This window comes from Acanthopagrus latus, chromosome 3 (assembly GCF_904848185.1).
Source record: "Acanthopagrus latus isolate v.2019 chromosome 3, fAcaLat1.1, whole genome shotgun sequence".
Classification (NCBI taxonomy): Eukaryota; Metazoa; Chordata; class Actinopteri; order Spariformes; family Sparidae; genus Acanthopagrus; species Acanthopagrus latus.
The window spans coordinates 13168428-13191298 of record NC_051041.1 but is presented as its reverse complement, the minus strand read 5'-3'; the positions used below and the strand labels follow the sequence as shown (position 1 = coordinate 13191298).

General features: G+C 47.5%; 1 protein-coding gene across 4 annotated transcripts; it reads left to right on the top strand.

Moving 5' to 3' along the window:
• Positions 1–6257: 6257 nt before the first annotated feature.
• Positions 6258–20933, top strand: LOC119017352 (zinc finger protein 385D-like). Of its 4 annotated transcripts, none has more exons than XM_037094002.1 (8): positions 6260–6452; positions 10390–10505; positions 15839–15946; positions 16491–16659; positions 17747–18010; positions 18104–18285; positions 19893–19994; positions 20204–20933. In XM_037094002.1, the coding sequence occupies exons 1-8, from the start codon at positions 6443–6445 to the stop codon at positions 20441–20443; spliced, it is 1191 nt and encodes a 396-aa protein (XP_036949897.1). In that variant the 5' UTR covers positions 6260–6442; the 3' UTR covers positions 20444–20933. The 4 variants fall into 4 exon arrangements, with proteins under 4 accessions (XP_036949899.1, XP_036949900.1, XP_036949897.1 ...); XM_037094003.1 differs by having other exon boundaries at positions 6262–6452; positions 17756–18010; XM_037094004.1 differs by lacking the exon at positions 15839–15946 and having other exon boundaries at positions 6258–6452.
• Positions 20934–22871: the final 1938 nt, after the last annotated feature.

The following is a 22871-nucleotide window of genomic DNA, read 5'->3' as shown; positions in this document are numbered from 1 at the left end:
TATTATAAACCCTAAAAAGAGTATGCCAAAAATATGGATTTATCTTTAATATCAGTCAAGTGACATATCAGTCGGGCTCTAGTTAACATATAATCAGCATTTTATGTCTGAGCTGGTCAACATGAGGCAAATTTTCATTTGTTGAGCAGTGACAGTTACAAAATTATATTTCGCGTGCTCTTTGTATGTATTGTATCAAAAAACTAGATCTGCAAAGTAACCAACAAGTAGGAATCAGCTTTCCACCATATGAATAAACATGTGAGTCAAGCAAAAGCTAAAAAGAGTTAGACAGTGTGCAGCAGTTGCTCTCAACCCACACGGTTCCCGAATTGTTTGCCGATGCAGAATATAAACCGTTATGTCTGCAACACAATTTCGCACATCACTTTTATTTTTCTTTGTTTCTTCAACTTAAATACTGTATATTTTCACCTCTTTGGGTGAAAAAAAATTAAAAAAAAATCAACCTCAAACTCGGAAACAGATGAGGGGTCGACTGTGTTCTGTCTCTCCTCGGCCTGCAGATGGCAGCGCCGACGTAAGAAGCCGAGTTTGAGTCTGAGCGTCAGTCCTGTGCCGTGCAGTGCATTTGGCCCCTCTCTCATTTCCTTATTAACTTGAGTGCGACTCTTGCCACCGTCTCGTCCCACTGTTCGTTCCATTAATGAGCAAGATATTAAGCCCCCCCCCCCGCGCCTCAGCTGTGTTGTCGCCATGGCTGCAAACTCTGATGCCCCCTCGACGAACTAATCAGCGTCCCCATGAAGCAGGGAATTCATTTGCACTTTTGCCATAAATAGTAAATTCATTTAAAGGCCTTATGGATTTATGTCACTGTGTGTGTGTGTGTGTGTGTGTGTGTGTGTGTGTGTGTGTGTGTGTGTGTGTGTGTGTGTGTGTGTGCAGATGATCTCCAGACTATGGATGTAATTAGACAGGCTCATATGGCCCAACTCAGTGAATATAAATCTACAGCAGTGGTAGTTAATGACATTCTGGACAGATATCTCTGGCTCACAGATGTGCACAGGGAGCTTTTACTGTGATCTGTGTGTGTGTGTGTGTGTGTGTGTGTGTGTGTGTGTGTGTGTGTGTGTGTGTGTGTGTGTGTGTGTGTGTGTGTGTGTGTGTGTGCGGTGTCTTCGAGCTAGATGTCTCTGCCGGAGATCATTTTTGCTCCAGTGAAATGACCACAAATGCTTTTATTAAGTTTCTCTTATGAAAATACGACAGGGAGGGCTGAGCACCGGGCAGTAAATGTTTAATTATTTCCTGTGAATGAGGAGATTTTTACGGGCTGAGTAAGAGCATCTGCTGTAATAATCCACGCGGGTAATGCGCCGCTTTGAAAGCGCGGTGGTGATATCTGTAAATCCTCCCTCTGTCGTGAACCTAGAGGTAAGTCAGGGTTGTGTTTTTAAAAAAACAAACAAACAAAAAAAAAACAACAACTGAAAACTGACTGAATTCTAAAATGACGCGCGGTTTGATTTTCCTCCACCACTTTACAGACTCTCCAGAATTCCCCGCGGACGCGTGTGCAGACCACTTTTTAAAGCGCTCGCAGTGGTTGGAAGGACTCGGATTTAGCACATGCATGTGGTGGCTATTACCCACATGCTACTAGACATGTGTAGGCCGTAAAACGTGCGCCTGAGAGCTCATACATGCTAAAGCGATGAGTGGAATGGAACCTCTGACCCCAGCGTGAGGCTGTTTATCTCTGCTTTGTGTGACCTCCTCCTGCAGCGCTTTGTAGGGGGGGATCTTGTCCTCCAGAGAATTTACAGTCGCAGCATCACATCTGTGTCGGTATTATTGCGACCTTTGACCCCGCGGAGAATCGATCTTCTTGCAGAAAATGAGAATCCACCATCCATCCTCCATGGCCCTGCTGTTTCTCTTCCTCGTAGACTTTTTCCTCTGACTCGGCTTCACAACACTGTTTTCCTGCTGTTTATGTCTTCTTCCTGTGTTTGTTTGTTTATACGGCGTGATTACAAGAGGCCGACACAAGACCCATCAGACTTCAATTCGCAAACGCGCGCGCGCGCACACACACGCACTAACCCACACTCACAAACACACACGCGGAAAGAGCTCAGGAAACATCCGTACCCGCTTTCCTTTCATCTGTTTTTCTCTACAGGATTTTAACACAAAGTCTCTCAGACCCAAAATATTCCCAGCACACACACACACACACAATCACCAGCAAAAAATAGCAGTAACGGGAAAACAGCATCGTTTCTGCATCATGACAATAGATTTATTCCGCGCGTCGATCCTCTGTCATGGCGTGAGTTGCTGAGTTTTGGAGATAGGGGTCACACAGATTTCTCAACTTTAATGGAACCAGATGAAACGAGAGGCTGGCTAACCGAGCTAACTAATGCCTTGGTCACGCCGCCACGTCTTACAAAGTTATCAGATCGCTGTTGGGTTTTTGTTTTTTTGCTTTTTTACATTACACAATTTTCTGTCTTGTCATCGGGGAGTCTTGCGGTGATTGTAGTTTGCACGCTACATGGCTGATCGGCGATAGGGGGTCACGCACTTCAGCGCCGGACGTGACACGGGGACGATGCAGTAGAAGCGGCCCGAGCTGTCTGTGCGCCGACGTAGAGGAAGTGCAGCAGAAATAGAGGAAGCAAAACGTGTGACTACACATAAATGCGCAGATAAGAAAGGGTTCAGAGAGCTGCCGTGGATGACAGCAGAGGAAAGGAGCAAAGAGACTCAGCCAGATATAGCCTGCTGGGCGTCACGCAGACTTCCGCAAAAAAGTCGGCGAGCGGTCAAAGAGCTCCTGGATCGCGCCTCTGAATGGTTGGCGATTGTCACGCGCGGGAGCAAGCGCCGATTCTCCTCTGATCTTGAGCTTTGTGTTATCGATCTTCAGAGGGCGGGAGGATCCTGTGGTGTGGACTTAGCTTAAGTTAGCGAACCCCACCGCTCAGCCAGTAAAGGGAGTACACTGACAGCGATGCAGCCCTACAGCTGACAAGAATAGTTCGGTTGAAAGAAAACAGTCATTGATTGATTATATTTCACTATATGTACTGACTGGGTCACGTACAGTTACATCTGTTGCATCCCAAGAGCCAACATCTCCAAAACTGATTTAGTGATTTATGGGTGAACTGTCCCCCGTTAACCTGTAGGCCCGGCCAAACTTGTGATTTGTTGTGTCAAACCGGCTGATGTGCGTGCCAAACACCAAAACAATCCCAAGTGTGCGCGCACGTGTGCGACAGCCGACATTCCTCCGCCATCTTGCATCCGTCGGCGTCAGCAGAGGCACGCGGGCCACCTCATGGCGACACAGATAAACCCCAAATCAGCGCGTGCCGATTGCTGTTGTTGGCGTCGTTATGGCAACCATGGGCCCGCGCGCTCAGAGTCACCCCCCCCCCCCCCGCCAAAAAAAAAATACTCATCGGTTGGGTTTGGACGGCAGAGAGCTGAGAACGAGCTGCGAGGCGGATTATTGCCTGCAGCTGATGACAGAGAAAACGTTACAAGAGCGTGTTTATCGCTCCCCCGCTTGAAGGCTCGGGCTGTTTAGTCTCGGGGTTCAGCTCGTTATGCCCAAAAAAAAACAAAAAAAAACCCCCAAAAAACAGTTTCCATCACTCTCTGCGTGTGCCCTCTTGTGTTCAGCCATAGCCAATTAACTCCTGTAAAAGCCTCTGATTTCACAACGCAGCCTTGTTGTGCTTGGCCGTCTGCGCTCGTGGCCCAGCTGGGGTCACAAGATTCCTTCCCCGGCGTGTAATTAGACAGGTTGCCAGCGACAAACAGAGTCGAGAGCCTCCTCGGCACCGGTTTCGCTTAACACAATATTGCATACCGCAGTTGCCATGCCAGCCCCGCGGTGTTTGTCGGCGACGCCTGCAGGTGTAAAGTGGTGCGAGCGGAACCTGATACCAGAAAATGGTGTGAACCTGCTCGGGGCGGCGACATCTGGAGAGCAGGAGCAGGATCGTGTTTTGGCGTGTGACCGGCAACTTCTCTTTCGGCCACATTAGCGCAATAAAGTCTTTTGTCCGCAGTCGCAACACCCGGCTTGAGCCCGGTTTCATGTTGCTGCAAAAGAGGCCGCAAATCCGCTGATCCGGACGTTTCTGACAGCTGGTCCAGCGCGTGACTCACCAGAACAACGTTTCACACCACTTTCGACGCTGACTCCTCACCTTGGCACGAGGAACCCTGGCGGAAGCCCCGGCTTCCAGAATTTTGGGACTCGGAGAGAAACTTCTCAGCTGCTCCTTCCAAGGAAGGGGGGGGAAAAAAAAAAAATTCTATAATACCACCCGCTTCCCTAAAAGTGCTCTGCTCTTTCTCAGAGGGAAACAAAACGGCAGCACAGTAAGTGACAAGAAGGGCGTTAGACTGAGCCTGTGAGCAGATCTTTCCATGTGTGTATTTTTCTGCTCCTCGGCTTTTGTTCCATATTATGGAAGCGCTCTCGCACCAGTTTAAAGAGACTCCATGTAACACATGTAGCTATATAGGAGTTTTCATCGACTTCTTGTTGGTCGTTGGTGAGCGGGTTTGACGTGACGTGAGGGACGAGGCCGCTGCTGGACTCGGGTCAGATTTTCTGTGACCTGAGCCTCCGTCTCAGTGCCTTCTCTCCGCTCCGCTAACAGAAAACTAACGTTAGTTCGGGGGAAAAAAGTCCACTATCATAGAGACAAGACAGAAGTTTCACAGAGACAATGAAAAAACCAAGCTTGATGAAAAAAATATTCCCATGGTTATTTATCATTAAATTCAAACAATTCAAACTTATGAGATCAGTTAGGGTCAGTTGGGGGGGGGGGGGGACAAGTCATAATCATGAAAAAAAGAGAAAAAAGACAATAAGGAGGTGAAAAGAAGTCAGAATTATGAAATAAAAAGTCTAACTTATACGAGATATATGTGAGATCTTAGAAAGAGAAAATCCAAATCATCCAAAAATCAACCCATGACTATGAGACAACAAGGAAGGCCTACAGTAACAGGTCGTGCACTGCATTGTCCCATGTGGTTCCTTGATGGAGGCACAGCCCTGGTGACGCCCAGCGCGCTCGCCACGGTCATTCGTAGCCCACAGAAGGACTCGTCACGCTATTTTCGATCCAGTCAATCATCACTGACTGACCCCGAGTGGATTCATCTCCCTGGATTACCTTTGTTGTGCCGGTCTTTGTAATGAGGGCGGCACTTCCTCCTAATAACAAACGCGTCCTCTTCTGATGTGCACCACCGAGGAGGAGAATCCCAGCAGCACACAGAGGCAGTGTGAGAACAACAGTTGCTGAACCCGTCTCCCCGGAGCATGGAGATTGTGGGAAAACATGTGTTGTTGTCCACTTTCCTGACACACACACACACACACACACACACACACACACACACACACACACACACACACACACACACACACACACACACACAGACACACAGAGGAAAGGGGGAAACATGCTTGGGCTTGGCGACAAGAAAGTTGAGCCAAGGTCACTTGCCAAGAGATAGAGAACATCCAAACTCTCAGCAGATGTGTGTGTGTGTGTGTGTGTGTGTGTGTGTGTGTGTGTGTGTGTGTGTGTGTGTGTGTGTGTGTGTAGGAAAAGCCATGAACTGTAACTGGTCCTCCTCAGTGTGTGTGTGAGCACATGCATATATGCATAAGCTGCATAAATGCGTGACTGTGTGTGTGATGTTTTTAGCCGGGCTGTGCGCTGCGAGTTGCTGTGCGTGCGTAGCGTCCTCTCTGTGCACTGAAAGCTCTGCGACGCGTCTAAAAATAAACAAGGGCCCCCAGAGGAGGCTGGGAAACCGGTCAGAAGGCGGCGAGGGGCTCCTGTAAGCGGAGAGAGGAAGCCCTGGGAAAAGAGGGCCCCCGGAATTGGACGGATCCCCCCCACCTCCCCAGTTCTCTTTCTAAATAACTTTATTTTCTTAAAAGCTGGAGAAGTTAATGAAGAAGGCGATGCCTTCTTTCTGTTGTGTGATTTATTTCTTATTTATTTTTTAATGAGCCACACACTGCACAACCGCCCCCCAAACAAACTCTCCTGCTCTTGTGCATGCTGGCACTGACTCCAGGGTGGTGCTGTACGCTCATTAAGGTCATTTCCTTCTGTTTACTGAATTCAAATAGAAAAAAGAAGAAGAAGAAAAACAGCTTTCTGGGAGATGTAGATACAGGGGACAGACTTGCGCACGACTCGTGAAGAGATGAGGAGGAGGAGGAGGAGGGGGCGGGTGGTTAGAAGGAGGAGGAGGAGGAGGGAGTCCAGATGGGAAGGAGCAGCACCGGCGGCGCAGGAGCGAGGCGAGGTAGATACACAAGGAGAGACCGTTGGAGGAGGAAGACGCAGAGCTCCGGCTCCCGCCTGGAGATGAGACGCACTTTCTGCACGCGCTGAGCAGCCGGACCGCAGACATGTATTTCGGTAGGTTGAACGACGCGTGCCGCGGCTCGGTGTCAGAGGAGTTTGGTCGCTGTTGCTGTTGTTGCTGTTGTTGTTGATGAGTGTCACTTGTTGCTACGTTGAGGCGAGCTGGACGAGAGCTCCGAGAAGTCAGTCACCTGCTCAGGGGGAGGAGAGGAGAGGAGAGGAGAAGAGAGGAGAGGAGAGGAGAGGAGAGGAGAGGAGAAGAGAGGAGAGGAGAGGAGAGGAGAGGAGGCTGATGCTGGAGCACAAGGCGCAGATCACCGCGGTCCAGCTCCAGTTCAGAGCTTCTTCTTTACGCCCGACTCCAACAATCCTCCTGAGACAGAACAACAGTGCAGCTGCATTCGGGGGTGGGGGGGAGAACCCTTCCTGTCATAACGCGCTGATATAAAAGCAGAATAGATCTCAAAAAAAAAAAAAAAAAAAAAGAATCTCAACTGTGATTGATTACATAAATGCACAGGTGCACATTATCTGCGCATTTCAGGTGTGTGTGTCATCACATCCACGTGTTTCTTGTATCTCCTGGATCTCTCTCTCTTAAATTCCTGTCATTTCTTAGCGAGGCTTGAACATGCTGCAGGCGAGGGACCGCAGCGCCCCCTGCCGGGAGAGAGAGCGAGAGAGTGGACATGATGCGGCGTTAAAGGAGCACTGTGCAGTTTTGGCGAAGAAGATTCAAACTCAGAATTTTAGTATTCGCAGTGCTAATGAGATGATGACGCAAACTCGGAGGAGTTTATTTATTTATTTTCCCCATGCCTGAAAAAAAAACGTTCTCGCAGGAATAAAAAAATGCTGTATGAAGACAGACAGGTGGCGGGGTCCGCCACGTATAAACACAGTAAAACAGGATGAAATTGTGTTGAGGTCAGTTTGTTCATTCAGTTTATTCAGTCATAAAAACAAAACGTTTGTGTATTTAGAATGTTCAGTCGTGAAAGCTATATTAAAAAAAAAAAAAAAACCTACATAGTGCGCCTTTAGATAATCTCTCTGATAAAAATACAAAAGGAAACAGACAGTTACGAGCTTGTGTTCCAGTGCTCGTACGTGTCTCATTCCGCTGGTTCAACTGTGACACATGGTGCAAAGTTTGTAGGGTAATCTGGTTTTCTCCTTCGGTTCCCAGACGTGGCTGCGTTTCTGAGTTGCTGTACGTAACTAGCAAACATCCCATGTTAAAGGCAATACAGGAGGCAAAAAGGGGCAGTAGTGAGGATGCTGCAACTTGTGTTGGCACGTTCGTAACAAATTCCTGTTCTGTAAATTGTTTTCTAAAGTTATTAAAAAAGGATTATCATTCATCTACCTCGAGGGTGTGACACGCCCCGCAGCCCTTCCCCCGGAGGAGGAAAGGCGCGGCGGAGGTTGCGGCGACGTCAGTCATGTGCCAGCTGAGTTTCCTCGTTGTCTGTTTTGTTTTTGTTTTTTTCGGTTGTGGAGCTGCGACGCCAGACAGGCTGGAATGTGTGAACGCTGCAGCTCTGCAGTCCACGCCAGCCGCCTCGACTTTCCATATGGTGGCTGTCACAGCCATCTGAAGGCAGCAGGTATCTGTTCCATCCGCAGCCTCCACCTTGATTTTCTGCGCTGTCGAGCCACACAGAACACAGAAACCGCCGTGACGATGTGCACACTGATTGTTTTTGCTGGACACCGATACCTGAATTTCTGAATCTCTATTTCTACTCAGTCTTCACACAGAATACAGTAAATATAAAGAGTATTACCAAAGTCAACAGTCTGTGTATTAAGTATTATTTAAAAAAGTCATTAACGCTTGTAACCCCTCGATAAACAGCTTTGTAAACCCTTCTTGTAATAAGTGAGAGCGAGTTAGGATTTAATCATGTTTATCCCATCATACCTTTCTCTATCACAAACAATGCAGGCTGCGTTTCCTTCTGTCTCTGCCTTGTATAATTCATTGATTGAAACCAAAGCAGTTCCAGGACTGCAAAACAAAACTGTACACGTGTGCGTATTACGGAAATACAAAAGTGCCATTCGACCCCGTCATGTTCTCATTACAGTTTTTGTCCCCAGAAGACTTTTTTTTTTGCGCGCCGGGATCCTTCTCTGGCAGTCTTCGTCGGGTATGTCCAGACATCCGACATTGACTGGTCCGAGAGGGGGACATCCGATCGTGTGAACGGTGGTCAGAAACTTTCCACCCATGTGAGAAAAACAGGTGCTCCGCGCGATAGAGGACCCTCGACGGAGTCTCCATTTAGAACCTCGTTCCAAAGATTTGCCTTTTTTTTCCTTTTACAGTCCTGTACATGGAATGAAATTGAAAAGTACGCTCTCGCACGAACGCGACTTAAGCCAGTTAAAGGCAATCAGGCTAATGGCTGAGCGGATGGGTGTGTTGCGATTTTGATTATGATGATTACACATGCAGGCTGGTCCTGAATCCAACTGTAATCAAGCCCAGAGAACATATAAACCAGAAAACAAGCTCCCATAATCAGCGCTGAGCAACACAAACAAGACGCTTATCAAGCAGCACTTTAGTAATGGCCTCATCGACGTGTGTGTGTGTGTGTGTGTGTGCACCCTGACTATAGCTGCAGTTGTTCACCTGTGTAGAGTATTCATTAACCTTCAACGTCTCTGAGTGCTTGTGTGTGTGTGTGTGTGTGTGTGTGTGTGTGTGTGTGTGTGTGTGTGTGTGTGTGTGTATAAAAAGCACATTGAGCCTCATGAGTGTGCCCGCCACTTCAGCTTCAAGGTCCCATGCTTAAAAAGAGCTCATGAGCTTTCGCATCAGGTAAACATGTTTGCAATCGTTCAGGGAAACAGGTGAAAACACCTTTTTATGAGTTCTGTGGCTGAAACAACGAGGCCAGTGATCATTTTGTCAACGGGCAGAATATTGATCCCATTGTCCGCTTGCCCGTCCGTCCTTTTCTTGTGAGCGAGGTATCTCAAGAGTTTCTACAAATTCAGTACAAATGTCCACTTGGGCTGAAAGAGGGACTGATTCAATTTTGGTGGTAAAAGGTCAAGTACGCTGCAGTTTTACCAAACACATGATTGGCTATTACTCACCAGTCCACATGGGAATAATGACAAAACTTAACACAAATGTGTAATCGGAAGAAAAACAACAGTTTGACATTTCATATCAAAAAAGTATCGAGGTTCAAGCGATAGCTCAAGAAGAGAACCTTTTGAATGGTTAACATGAACCGTGGTTATTGTAACTGTGTTTTATAGACAAAAGTGTTTAAACGATTGGCACGTCAGTCAGCAGTGATGAAATGAAATGATGCAGGGTCAGGGTCATTACTGATGGCTTTTATGTGCGAGCAGCTTTGAAAGCTGTTACAATGTGTCCTGTTTTATCAAATGTTTTGTATGTAAAGTCTTATTCCGCCAAGAACATCACGCTCTCAAGTGTGGCGACTGAACAGTGACGTTCAAGTGCTTCGGAATTGCGTAAATGTAGGCACTCGCCCTCCACTTGTGTCTACACATTTCACAAACACCGGCGCTTGAAGGCGCACAATGTAGTTCTCGGTGGATAAATTTTAATTAGAAGAGACATTGACTGATTTATTAATTTTTTTATGCATACGTAGTGGCAATGTATATGTGCCTGGGTTAGCTCCTGATGCAGCTCCAAACAGACAAAGGATAACAAGCTTCCATGGCGAGGTAGGGAAAGAGGAACGAGCTGAAGGAAGCGCGTCCCGGCGCTTTGTTCTGACGATCTTAGACTAACAACAGACTGTGATGAGACCATGAGTGCAAAAACCTCTGAGCGCAGGATGTCTTCATCCCTCTGGTGCAATGGCTTCCATCATCATCATCATCGTCACCGCATTATCTCCACGAGCGACGATCACCTCAGTCCTTATTGAGTCACTCCTCCGTTATGCCCATCTGTCTTAACTGTCTCATCCCTGCCGCGCTTGTCTCCTAGGTAATGTGTGTCACGGCGTCCTGCCGCCGCTGGCCCGTCCCACGCTGGGCAGGACCCAGGCCTCCCCGGACGCCAAGCCCCTCCTCCCCTTCCACCTGCTGCCTCGATTCACAGACGTGAGTACTGTCGGTCACCTCTGTTGTCATCGTAACTGTGCCCTCCTGCCATTTTCTCCTCAAAGAAAACAGGGAAATAAAAAAAAAACAAAAAAACCCCCAGTCGCTGCCTTTGTCACGCCGCAAGTGGGGGAGTTTGTTTCGCGGAGACAGTCTGCCTGCGCGGAGTTATTTTCCAGTACACAGATGCATGAGCGAGCTGCCCACACCTTTCCAAATATATCACCTCTGATGCAGAGAGCTATGACATTTTCCACACAACCCGGGGGGGCAGGTAGGTGGGGGTGGGGGGCAGGGGGTGCAGGGAGGGGGCTGATTCCTTGGTATTCCTCGCACACGGCTCGTGTCTGCCCCAGGTGCTCGTGAAGGGTGAAGGTGGAGAGAGCGAGCAGCGGCCAAGTGCAAGCCCCAAAAGAGAGTCAGCGTGTCAGGCACGGCTGAGGGCTGTCGTCTGGTTTACGGGGGGGGGGGGGAGTGGGGAGGATCGTGCCATACGTGTTGATGTGCTCCCTGGCCGTATGATGTATGCACTCATTCTCCCTGCCTCAATCAGTGGTAGTGTAAATGGTGTAGCTGCACCACGCAGTACAAAGCAGTTTCCAACACCTCTACGCTAGCAGAGTGCTGGTTTCGAGGCACATGCGGCCAAGAAAACATGGTGTGTGGGTTTTTTTTGTCCTCACACTTTCACTAATACCGACGCTGTTGCAACACCTCGGCCTTAAACGAAGCGGCTCCTTTTAAATCGAGAGAGGATCGCGTGTGTGTAACCTCTCGCTCTTTGTCAGAAAGCCTTTCAGCCACCCCATCGGTCTGGGTCTCCTCTCTCCGCCCTTCTTCCCCCACCTCTTCCACTTTTCCCGCATTGCTCTTGCTCCATCACCCTCTCCACTTCTGCTCCGCTCTCTCACATTTTTTCCACTTTGTCATCTCCCTCATCCCTCTCCTCTCCTCGTCTTGTCTCGCCTCTCCTCTCCTTCTCTTTCTTTTGTTCTCGCCCTGAAAATCAAACGTGTCCGTTCTGTCTCGGAATTCTCTCGGATTCCTCGTGGTCGGATGACCTCCACCCCCTCCCCTCCCCGCGTCAAGTCGGAAAAGCCGTCTCGCGTGTAATTTACCACAGGTCGAACGATTTCTCCAAACATCTCGCACCGCCTTGCCCCCCTGCTGAGTCACATCCCCTCTCACCTATTTATAACTCTCCTTTCATTTTTATTCCATTTCCAATACTTCTCCCACTCTGCAGCCCTGTCGAAGTCACTGACCTTCACGATGCATCCTGTCGGTCGTGTTTAATTTGAGAGGTTTATGGCTTTTAACTCTTTGTTTTTCTTCTTTTTGCAACTGATGATTATTTTTGTAAAGCAACTATTGTATGAAGTTACTGCATTTACCTATTCAATCTGTATTATAGTGTACATGAAGAGAGCCTGGTGTGACACATCCGGTGTCTTGTTGTATCTTCAGCCCCAGACCCCAAATACTCATATAGGCCAAAGAAAAGCAGACGGATAACTTGTCAAGTTGATTGTCTCATCATGAATTGATAACAGATTGACACCTTTGAGGTCACACTTCAAAGTTGCTTCTGAGGTTTTGACGTTAAAGAAGCATATTTAAAAGATATGGCCGGAATTTCGGTATGAAATTCAACAACTTCAGATATGTCTTCGTTAGCCCCGGCCTGTCCTGTCTCCTGATGCCACTTTGTACCACAGGCGGGGAGTTTTTTTTAAGCCAGGAGATATCCGACAGTGGAGAATTTCTGTTTTGTGTAAAATAAAAAAACAGAAAACAACAACAAGTCTGCCAGTCTTCAAACTGGCATCTGTGAGTCTCAGAGGCTGTGATCCAGTCCCAGTCAAACCAGGTTGCGGTGAGCGCCGAACACTAGCCTCCAGGTCGCCACGACAGCAGCAGTTGTCGGTCACTCTGCTACCTTCAAATCCTGAACATATTTTACAAGTGACACCTTTTTTTTTTAAACACAAAAACAAACAGAAAGAAAAAAATAATAACATTTCGTCTCAAGTGCATTTCGTCTTCGCACTGGATATCTGCAGTGTTACTCTGCAGTGTGAAGGGAAGCGTCTCCCTCCTCTCATCTGAACCTGTGGGTGTTAGAAGTGGGCACACAGTTGAACCCGTAGCTGGCTGCCTTTTCTCCAGGAATGTGTGTGTGTGTGTGTGTTTATTTTTTATTTTTTATGTGCTGGGTGTTTTCTGCTTGCACGAGTGTGTATAAGCCTGCATTTTTTTGTCCTCCTCTTTGCTTGACGCTGGCCTCCGTAGAAGCGTTTGTTAGGTGCCCACATGTGGGTTGTCATGGTTACAGGGTTTGCGCTAATGTGTGTGTGTGTGATGTGTGGATGGATGTTTGTCGTGAGCCTGAGATCCAGCTGCAGACTGGGACCTTACTGGCGAGTCTGGCTCATAGTTTGACAAGACGTTTTTTTTCTTTTTTCTTCTTTCTGTTGTTGTTGTAATTATTAACACATGGCGCTTTTTGTTTCCAAGCAGATAATCATTTAAATGACAAGGATCCAAAAGCAGCAGCTCGTCCATCACCACCTTGACGTCACGCGCGCTCACACGTGGCTGTCACGCTGGTACGCTATGTAAATCCAGGCACATACATCATTATGAACGCTGACGGCGCTCCAGGTAACAGTCTGCTTTATTTCACTTGGCCATATGTTTTTAGCCATAACTCACGCCGCGCTCGCATTGTCTGACATGCCACCGCCGCCATGAGTGAGGAGGTGAGAGAGGACGTGATTAATGCCGGAGCTGCTCGCTTGGTGACACGTCTTTATTCAACTACTTTACTGCTTTCTTTCTGCTCGCAATGTCACAACAAAGCAGCACGGGCAGAGGCGGCGAAGGTGGGCGTGTGCTCGGAAAGGAAAAGAAAAGGGGAGAGGCAGCGGGCAAGAAGGGCGAAGCGACTTTGCCACAGGTGCCGGTCCAAACCACCGGAAGCGCCGAGTGGGAGCGAAAGGGGTGAGGGAGAGCGAGTCCAGTGGGAGGCAGGAAGGTGACTTTGATCAGGCGGAGACGGAGGGGAGAGGCAGCGAGTTCAGATGGGAGCAGATGGAGGGGTGAAGGGAGGAATGTGCAAAGGGAGGTCAGGTTGCGATACCTCGGGGCTGAGGAGGGAGGGAGGTGGGCTTTCTACTCACGATAAAACACCAAAAGTCGCAATCTCATAAATGTTTAACACTGATGTGGCCGTGTTGTTGTTGATGTTGTACACTGACACATCTATATCCATGTCATGGTTTCTAAGACAGACATCTAACTAATAGTTTCTCCTTCTTCTTCTTCTTCTTCACTTTTTATTTTGTTTTGTTTTTTACCATTTTTGAATCTGAAACACTGAAAGAACCCTGTTTTTTCCTTTTGCATGCTTGCTCGGGTCTTGCTGTGTGCACACAAACAGCTGCAGGGGAACTGGGGGGGGGGGATAAGAGACTGCAGAGATGCATTCATGTGCAGCTGCCTGGAGTGATGATCAAAGAAAATGAGAACACACACACACACACACACACAAACACACACACACACACACACAGGCGTACGGACAGAGTCTGACGTGTCCGTAACATTTGAAGAGAGCGCGCGGCAATTCATCTCTGGGAATTACTGAAGAAAATAAGCTGAACCTGCATGTTCCCCGGGGGCCTTTGCAGAACCACTTGGCCGACCCACAACAACGCATAAAGTTTTACGTCACCGTCCAGCCAGATTTCCATGAAGCCTCCCAGGCTGTGGCGGCTTATGCGGCTCCCCAACATTTCATCACAGGTAATAGGTTGGTTTTGCTCCACAAAGGCCAGTTGGTTTTATTGCGTTGGGTATATGTGCTCATTAAACATTCCAGTAGGTAATGTCCAGAAGTGCACCGGGCTCATAAATAAACCGAGTCTGGAGGGGGGCTGAAAGGTCCGGAATGTTTTTTTTTTTCGTAGTTAGTCGTTTCTAGTGTGTTCTTGTTGCAGAACAGCACAACACGTGGATTCATAATGTTTCCTCTGGTATGTTAAACATATGATGTTTAAGATTTATGCATTGAAATGTCAAAAAATTACTGTTGTTACATATGTTGTTGAGTTGCGCTTACATCATCCCGAATCCACATCCAGTCTAGTTAAGGTAACGATGCGTTTAAATTTGGTCGCCTATGGAAAGAAGTCAGCAGAAAAGACTGAACATGAACACAGACTGAACACCAGAGATTTCAGCTCTCTGCTCCCTGTAACATTACATCCGTGTAAGTAAAGTCACATCTCCAATCAGCAGTCAACATTACACCCGACAGATGGTGGTCACCTCCATGGATCGCTGCTGCAGTCAGGTTGATAAACAGGAGTGAGGATATGTCCACTTTGTAATCCCAGAAGTTCAGAAGTAATCTCTGAGCTCTTCTGCCGCTTGTAAACAGCTCCAGGTCAGAGCAGAATCTGATGTGACTCTGGGTGTTTATTCCTCCAGAAAGGTCGGCTCTGCACTCCACCAAATGTCTTTTGTTTTTTCTTTTCATATAGAGACCTCTAGAGGCAGAAATTACATTTATAGATGCACAATATCAACGGTGTATGGCACCTTGAGAGTAATGTTTCCGCCTTTATCTGGTGCTTACACTGCATAATGCTATTCACTTATTTTGTTTAGGAAGTAGAGCTCTTTAGCTCAGTTGGTAGCGCAGATGTCACATGTACAGAGGCTTTGTCCTCGCTGCAGCAGACCCAGGTTCAGCATTAAGTCAGCTGTTTTGTTAGTGTTTTTCTAACCAATGAACACACACTGCTGCTCGCAGGCTTGATAGATTGCAAAATTTAAGAGTTAAATCTTTAGACACTTGTGGTTGTTCGGAACACGCTGGTGGCGTTGGATTATGCCGCGAGAGTGGTTTGGCAGGTTTGCATAAGTGTTTTGTAACATGTAACTAGAGTCAGTTGACATTCTGAGAATTCCTCCCTGGAGTCTGACAGCCACCAGCATCAGACAAAACGCTTCAGGTGGAGTGACACTTATAAACCCGTCGGGGTTATTCTAGGTGGAGCCTCCCTTTGTTGCAAGGCATGTCCTTACACACTCTTAATGTTGTCATGTTGTCCTCCAGCGAACGATATGTGTCTGCCGTTGTGTTCATGCATGCCTGGGCGCCAGATAAACTAACCCGAGCTGTAATCAATTCTTCTGTTTTCCTCAGAGCAGCACATCAGCTTGCAGACGGCGCGTCGTTTGCACCTCAGCTGACCACTCTGACTCTGTCTTTCACGATCATGTGCAAGTCCTGACTCAAACGCCACGCCTCTCCTCTGTCGCAGATGGATCGCGTCCATAAAACTCTGATCGGCCCGGCCTTCGGGCCAACCTCGCACCTGAAGAGGAAGGCCAGCTCCTGCGGCGTCTGTCGGCTGCGGTTCAACTCTGATGTGGGTGTTGTCCTGTGAGAAATACACGCTTTAAATTGCTTTTCTCGAAGGGTGTCTCCGTTCTCATACACACCCTTGCCTGACAGTTGATCTTGGCTTAGGAGTCCTGCCCTTGCTGTTTGTCTGTTTTCCCCGGCGAGAAGAGTAATCGAATGAAATGTGCACACCTATGTCTGATTGTGTGTTTGTTTTTCAATGTGCTTAAAGAATGACTCATGATCAAGCACCGATTTGTGCTGAGCTGAGCATGCAAATGTGCAACAGCCACTGTCAGAAAGAATAGGTGGACAAAACAAAGAACAGATAAACACAAAAGAGGGCTGCTTGAAACTGATGTGAGCATGCATTAACAACGAGGAGTGTGTGATTTACCTGTCGCCAGTCTGTATATTAACACATCTGTCGATCAACGTGGGAGTGATGGCAGCCCTCGATAAACTTGGCTTGGAATTTAAAAAAAAAAAAAAAAAAGGAAAGAGATTCACACTGCTGAATAATTGCATCCAGTCCGCTCATGTCTTCTTGTTTGCTATTGTGCACACAGGCGCAGGCTTCCTCCCATTATAATGGCACCAAGCACGCGAAAAGGCTGAAAGCTCTGGACGCCCCGGATTCAAAGATCAGGACCCCTGAACCGGTCGCCAAGGAAACCGCATCGCAAATCCTCCCGTCACCCTGCACGCAGCCCTCCGGCTCCGACGTGGCATCAGGAGGTGTGTGTCTCTGCAGGCACGCAATCTCCCCCTGTGTGTGTGTGTGTGTATAAGTGTGTGTGTGCAGACATCAAATGTTAAGACAGCGTTAGATATATGGACGCGTGGCTCAAACCTTCCTTTCCCAGTCACGACTTTAACTCTTTGATGTGATAAGCCCTCCTGCTGCTCCGGGTTTCACAGTGAGGAGATTAAAGGTTGGGCATTATCTCCTGCTCCTTCTTCATGTCTACATCCACTGACCTCCTCAGTGGCCTCTGGAGATCAAAAGCGCAGAGGAGAAAAATGCTTTGAATGTGATCCGTACAGCGCATGTTTGTGCAGGACTATTGCTTTCCCGACATGCATGTGTGTGTGTGTGTGTGTGTGTGTGTGTGTGTGTGTGTGTGTATATATATATATATATATATATATATACGTGTGCCAGCCCTAATGTGCTACTCCTGCATGCGTGTGGGCGCAGAGGACTGAAAATAATACATTCCGCTGCAAGCTAAGGCAGCGAAAACAAAGATTGGAGAATCGCACTCAACGTGGCCCGATGAGAGGGGTTTTTTTTTGGTTTTTTTTGTTGTTTTTTTTTGTTGTTTTTTTTTGCGAGGGGGAAGGAACAGAGTGATCGCTTCCAGTTCGGAGGTAGCTCCGGCAAAGTGGATGCGGCGGCGGGAGAGCTCTCCGAAGATTACTTCAGCAAACAACCTCATTGGCCTCTAAGAGTGGGGAATCGATGGTAACAAACAGACACCCACTCAGCAAAGCAGGGCTAATCATTGTTATTAGCAAAGAGTGAATCCTTATATCAGCGCGCGCTCCTCCGGGGGGAACCTCTTCAAGTCAGCCGCTCAGAAGATAATAGAGGCGAATCATCTCTGTGCAAAACTGTTCAGTTTTAGTGCTGGGAGGAGGCTCCCAGGGGAAATCATTGATTATTAGTGCGATTAGAGAGCTGATAGAGCTCATAATCACCTGTAGCCTGGTGAGTTTTTATCTCTGTCTTCGAGCATGTCACGAAATTGGTGCCTCTCACTGAAAGCAGCACGAGTTGAGGAATCCTCGTAGAAGTGGAATAACGTTCAACTTTTCTCGGTTTCTTCAGAGCCATCAGCCAACAGCCCAACGTCAGAGGCGGCACTGTCGGGCAGCGGCCCCTCTGACGCCGCAACGGCACCCTCCGACCCCTCCCTGTCGCCTGACCCGGGGACACCGGAGACCGATACGCAAAGAGACGGAGGAGAGGTGGAGGCGGCTCCGGAGGGGGAGACGGAGGAAGAGAAAGCCATACGTCTTCTCTACTGCTCCCTCTGCAAGGTGGCCGTCAACTCGGCCTCCCAGCTGCAGGCCCACAACAGCGGTGAGGGACCGCAGGCGAAGCCACGCCGCCGCTCAGGCTTTTCCTCGCTGTGTCTTCGACACTCCGCTGACGTCGCTCTCTCTGTCCGCTCAGGCACCAAGCACAAGACGATGCTGGAGGCAAGGAGCGGTGACGGAGCCATCAAGTCCTTCCCAAGGACGGGGGTGAAGGCCAAGCTGGCCCCGCCGTCTGAGGTGTCGACAGGACTCCAGTACAAGACTTTCCATTGTGAGATCTGCGACGTGCACGTCAACTCGGAGACTCAGCTCAAACAGGTGAGCAGGTTGAAAATGACTTGGTCGGCTGTGAGATTGAGGACACAGTCAGTTTTATATATTACTGCTCATTATTCAAGATTTAAGGGTTTTTTTTTGCAAAGTGTTCGGTAACACTTTCAGATTCTTTCTTTTTCCTTCTTTTTTTGTCATTTGTGATTTTTTTTTACTTTTGTGGAGCTTAGGACAGAACACAAGCTCTAATTTGCATCGTCATTTCTTACTTTGTAGAATGTTTACATTTTTTCAGAGGTGAAAAAAAAAGCACTCACGTCCTGAACCAACACTAGAGTTTTAAAAATATGTAAACATAAGCACAAGTTTTGCATTTGTATTTCTACTTTTCCCTCAGAAGTATCGACAGCAAAATGTGCTGAAATTAATAAAATGGAAAATACTTGTTACACGACAGCATAAACGTGGCATGACTGAAATATATTATTGTATCTGACATTATTCATATTCACATATGTGAATGTGTGGTTGGTGGATTAACAGTTGTTCCAAAACTATGGGTTCGGCCTCTCCCCAGATAAAGGAATAGAGGAAAAACAAAGTTCTGCTTCAAGAATTTGGATTTATTTAATTTTTTCTGCCGTCACTGAAGCGTATTTTACATCTTTGGGCCTTGAACGGTTATTTAAATGAAACCATGTGAGAAGTTAAGAGGGGAAGTCTCTCTTTGGCGGGGCTGCTAACAACTCATAAACATCTCAAACATGACGAGCGGCCCGAGGAAACACAGTCTATTGTCTATTGGTCGCAAACCAGAAAAGACTGGCAAAGACAATGCGATGTATTTCAAAAAGCTTATTATATGTTTAGCAATGTAGAATCTTAAAAACAGTCCCTAGGAACTGTAACCTGGTGACACAAGAGAATGTCTCCTAACAGCCGCTGCTGGTTAGTTCCTCTCATGAATGTGAGGGCATGCAAAGGTCTGTCGCGCTGTCGAGCTGAGCGCGGCCATCATCGCTCCATCCAGCCATCCGGGGATCATGCATATTTTATTCCAATCACAGAGCGAACACCTCGCACCTGTTGCTGCAGGTGAGTTAAAATCACGAATCTCCCCCCCCCAGGATAATGAGCACAAAGCTGCGACGGCGAGTCTGTTTCAGCGAGCATCTGAGTGCGGTGTTGGCGCCTCTGTTCGTGATATGCATGCACGGCGCTGGTCTTCGCCGCCGACTATTTAAAAGTTAACTTTGGCCAGGTGCTCATGAATATTTAGCAGCTCACCGCTGACTGTGTTGCCGGGCCGGTCGCAGCCATCTGTTTGCGCTCGTCAATCAAATTCGAAACGATTTACCAACCCGCCCCTAATGAATATTTTGAATCTCGACGTCAGATGCGGCGGAAAAAAAAACAAAAAAACACATCAACACTTTGCAATCCGAATGGTCTAAAAGTAGGAGCTTTGATCAGGATTCCTTTAATTTCCCCATCACTGATTATTCAAATGTCCGAGCAGCTCTCTTTGTCCGCCTCGTCCTTGTGCTGCTGCCTTGCATCTGACTGGATTTCTATAAATATATATATATATATATATATATATATATTTTTTTATCCCGGTGTTGTTTGTCCGTTCCTCTCCTCCACTGCAGCACATCAGCAGCAGGAGACACAAGGACAGAGCGGCAGGTAAACCGGCCAAGCCCAAGTTCTGCCCCTACCCTCCCACCCAGCGTCACCAGAGTTTCCAGGCGGTGAGTCCTCTCCCGGAATCTCTGCTTCCAGTGAGACTAATTGTCAGTGATTTTGTTAATCCAGGTCAGATCCATGATAAGATTGCTTGGCGGTAACTCGAACAGTTTTCTGCTTCTGTTGGCCAGGCTTCATCTCCTTTGTCCTTCTCTGGTTTCCCACTCAACAATTATAGCCCCCGAGCGAACGTTGTCCGTCTTGTCCTCCTCAGATCCGTCTGGCTCTACAGAAGAACCAGGACCTGAACAAACCGCTGGCCTCTTGCCTCCTGCAGCGTCAACTCTCCGTCGCCGCCGCCATGGCATCGTTGCCCTCCTTCCCCCTCCGCCCGGCCTCCACCTCCAGCCCCACCCTGTTCCAGAGTCAGCCCCTCCCGGCCCAGGCGCTGCTGCATCCGGCCCCCGGGCCCATCTGTTCAACGCACACGCCTGTTCTGTTCTCCCCCTACTGACCATGTCGACGGCTCAATCAGCGCTGAACTGCGGCTAAAAACAGATCTGACAAGACCACCTGAGCAAAATGTTATACACGAGAGAGCTCGCTGAGCTCCACGTAACAACAGGTAGCTGTGCGTGTCGTGGACCAGGAGCCACGAGGGCAGGCCGGGGTGGAGGGAAAGGCAGCGAAGGGGCAAAAGTGTTTTCTGATGCGAGCGCGCGTGAGTGAGCGCACGGATGTAGCCATCATGGAAGTCCAGCTTAAAAACATTGCGTTTGCTGCGCCACCTCTCCGTTCCTCCGGTGATAAACAAGTTTTACAAATGCTGACGATCTATATGACAATCAAGGAAGACGTTTCATTCAGTTTAAGAAAGATGCATCATGGTAAACTTCGATGATGACTATAACTGTGTGAGTGTGTGTGTGTGTGAGGTATGAATCAGTGCAATTCTGACTGAAGATGTTTATTATTTTCCAATAAACAATAGTTGTGGATACTCACCTTTGCTTCCTTTCTGAGTATGATTGCGTCCTCACAGCGTCACTGGTGAAAATGACTAATGTCAATTCAACGCTCCATTCGCAGTGGCTTAACGGGCGTATGTTAATTGGTGATAAGGCCCTTTAAGTCTTTATAAGATAATTATATGGTAGTAAGTCTGCACAAGTGTTTTGGACTCTGCAACATCTATAAGCACGTACAGGGAACGTTGCTTAAAGGGGTTCCCAGGAACTTCTTTGTTGGACTCCATTTCTAAACTAACGTTAGCAGCTGTTGCTCTCCGTTAGCGGCGCGGACAGTGGCGGAGGCACTCGAGAGCCTGCATGACAGTCAAAATTGTTGGACTGCCGTGGAAAATCTGACCCGAGTCCTTCGCAAAGGAATCCACGGTCCAGCAGCATTAAAATGACTTTTAAGAGTCGCCCACAGGCTCTTATAGGCAACCAAGAGAGAGAGAAGGTCTCATATTTCCTGTCATGTTACAACTTACGCACAATATGGCCAATAAACAAGTGAATACTACACGATAACTGCTGCGAACTGTTACAAAGGGACTCCTTAAGAATGTCAACAAAAGCCGTGCACGTTTCTTATAGTTGTTGTAGTGAATTATAGAGGATTCATTAACCCTAACTGGGCATCATCTCTCTTCAGACCTGTTCTACAATATCAGAGTTACCCATAATAAATGCATAATAACATTTGAAGGCTCTCCATCTGAAGCAACACGACGCTGAGTTAAGGCTTAAAAATGACATGATAGGGAAGTTAGTTAGATTAGCTTCCCTATGCCTATGTTTTAATAACATATAAAATAAACCTATAAACATCATCCTGTTTCCTGAAGCCTTTGGGGTTTTTTTTGAGGGGGGGGGGGATTAGAAATGAACTCTTTGGCAAACATGTTTGTTTAGCAAGATAAAGTTAAACTTGAACTTTTATGATTTTTGAAGCTTACATTGTTGTCTCAATATACAACCACAGAGGGCTGCACCACACTATGCTACACTGTACATACTGAACTAGATACCGATCAGTCTGTCAACATGTAAAGACGAACCATAGTGAGAAGATGAGTCAACTGACGGCCATTTCAAGACGCTCGCCATGAATCTTCGCCGGATCTCCTTTCAGAGGGCAATAAATTGTTTATCAGTTACACCTTTTCCCAACAAATACGATGCAAATGCAGCAGCGAAACCTCTGTGTCAGTGCTTTCAGCCCCTCGCGTACGTGTTCACCTCCCGACACTGCCAGAAATGTCAACGCGCCGCGAGGCAGTCAGGCATCGCCTCCTCCCAAACCCATAACTCTCCGCTTCCAGACTTAAACCCTTTTTCGCCCTCTTACGCTACTTAGCAGCCCGCAAAACCGTCTCTCAAATATTCAAAAAAAAAAAAAAGCAAAACAAAAAAGACACATTCACTAGCTTTATTTGGCTTCCGAACACTTTGAAGACTTTATTTTTCGACTATTTATCACTAAAGAGTACAGATAGAACTTTGCCTGCGTCCTCTCATGATTCGCTCGGTGAGATAAATCACAGCAGGAATGTTCTGTCGGACTTTATTGTCTGTCCTGCTGATGAGGTTCACTGCAATGGCAGCCCGGAGCAATGTCTAGCTCATTTTGGGAGGGCTTTTGTTTCAAATTAAGTTAAGTTTTTATTCTGAAGGTATAGAGATGAAAACACAGAGAGACAGACGGAGAGTACTGCTGCTTCTGTACAGACTCTGACCTGAAGATCTGCAGCAGATTTGCGGGTTACGGTAGCCTGGATTCACCTCGAGCAGACTCTCGGGGTCGTTTTTTTTCCTCTCCTGTTTTAATTTTGTGGGAGTTTAACCACTGTAAACTTTAATCACGACCGAATTTCGGAGATTACTGATGAGATTCGGCGTCGAACTCATCGAGATGTTTTTAACCTTTCCCAAAGG

Bases quoted from the DNA above. Each gene is read 5' to 3' on its own strand.
- LOC119017352 (XM_037094002.1), top strand. The intron at 18,011-18,103 runs GTGAGGGACCGC...CTGTCCGCTCAG, and splicing joins GCTGCAGGCCCACAACAGCG to GCACCAAGCACAAGACGATG. The intron at 18,286-19,892 runs GTGAGCAGGTTG...CCTCCACTGCAG, and splicing joins CGGAGACTCAGCTCAAACAG to CACATCAGCAGCAGGAGACA.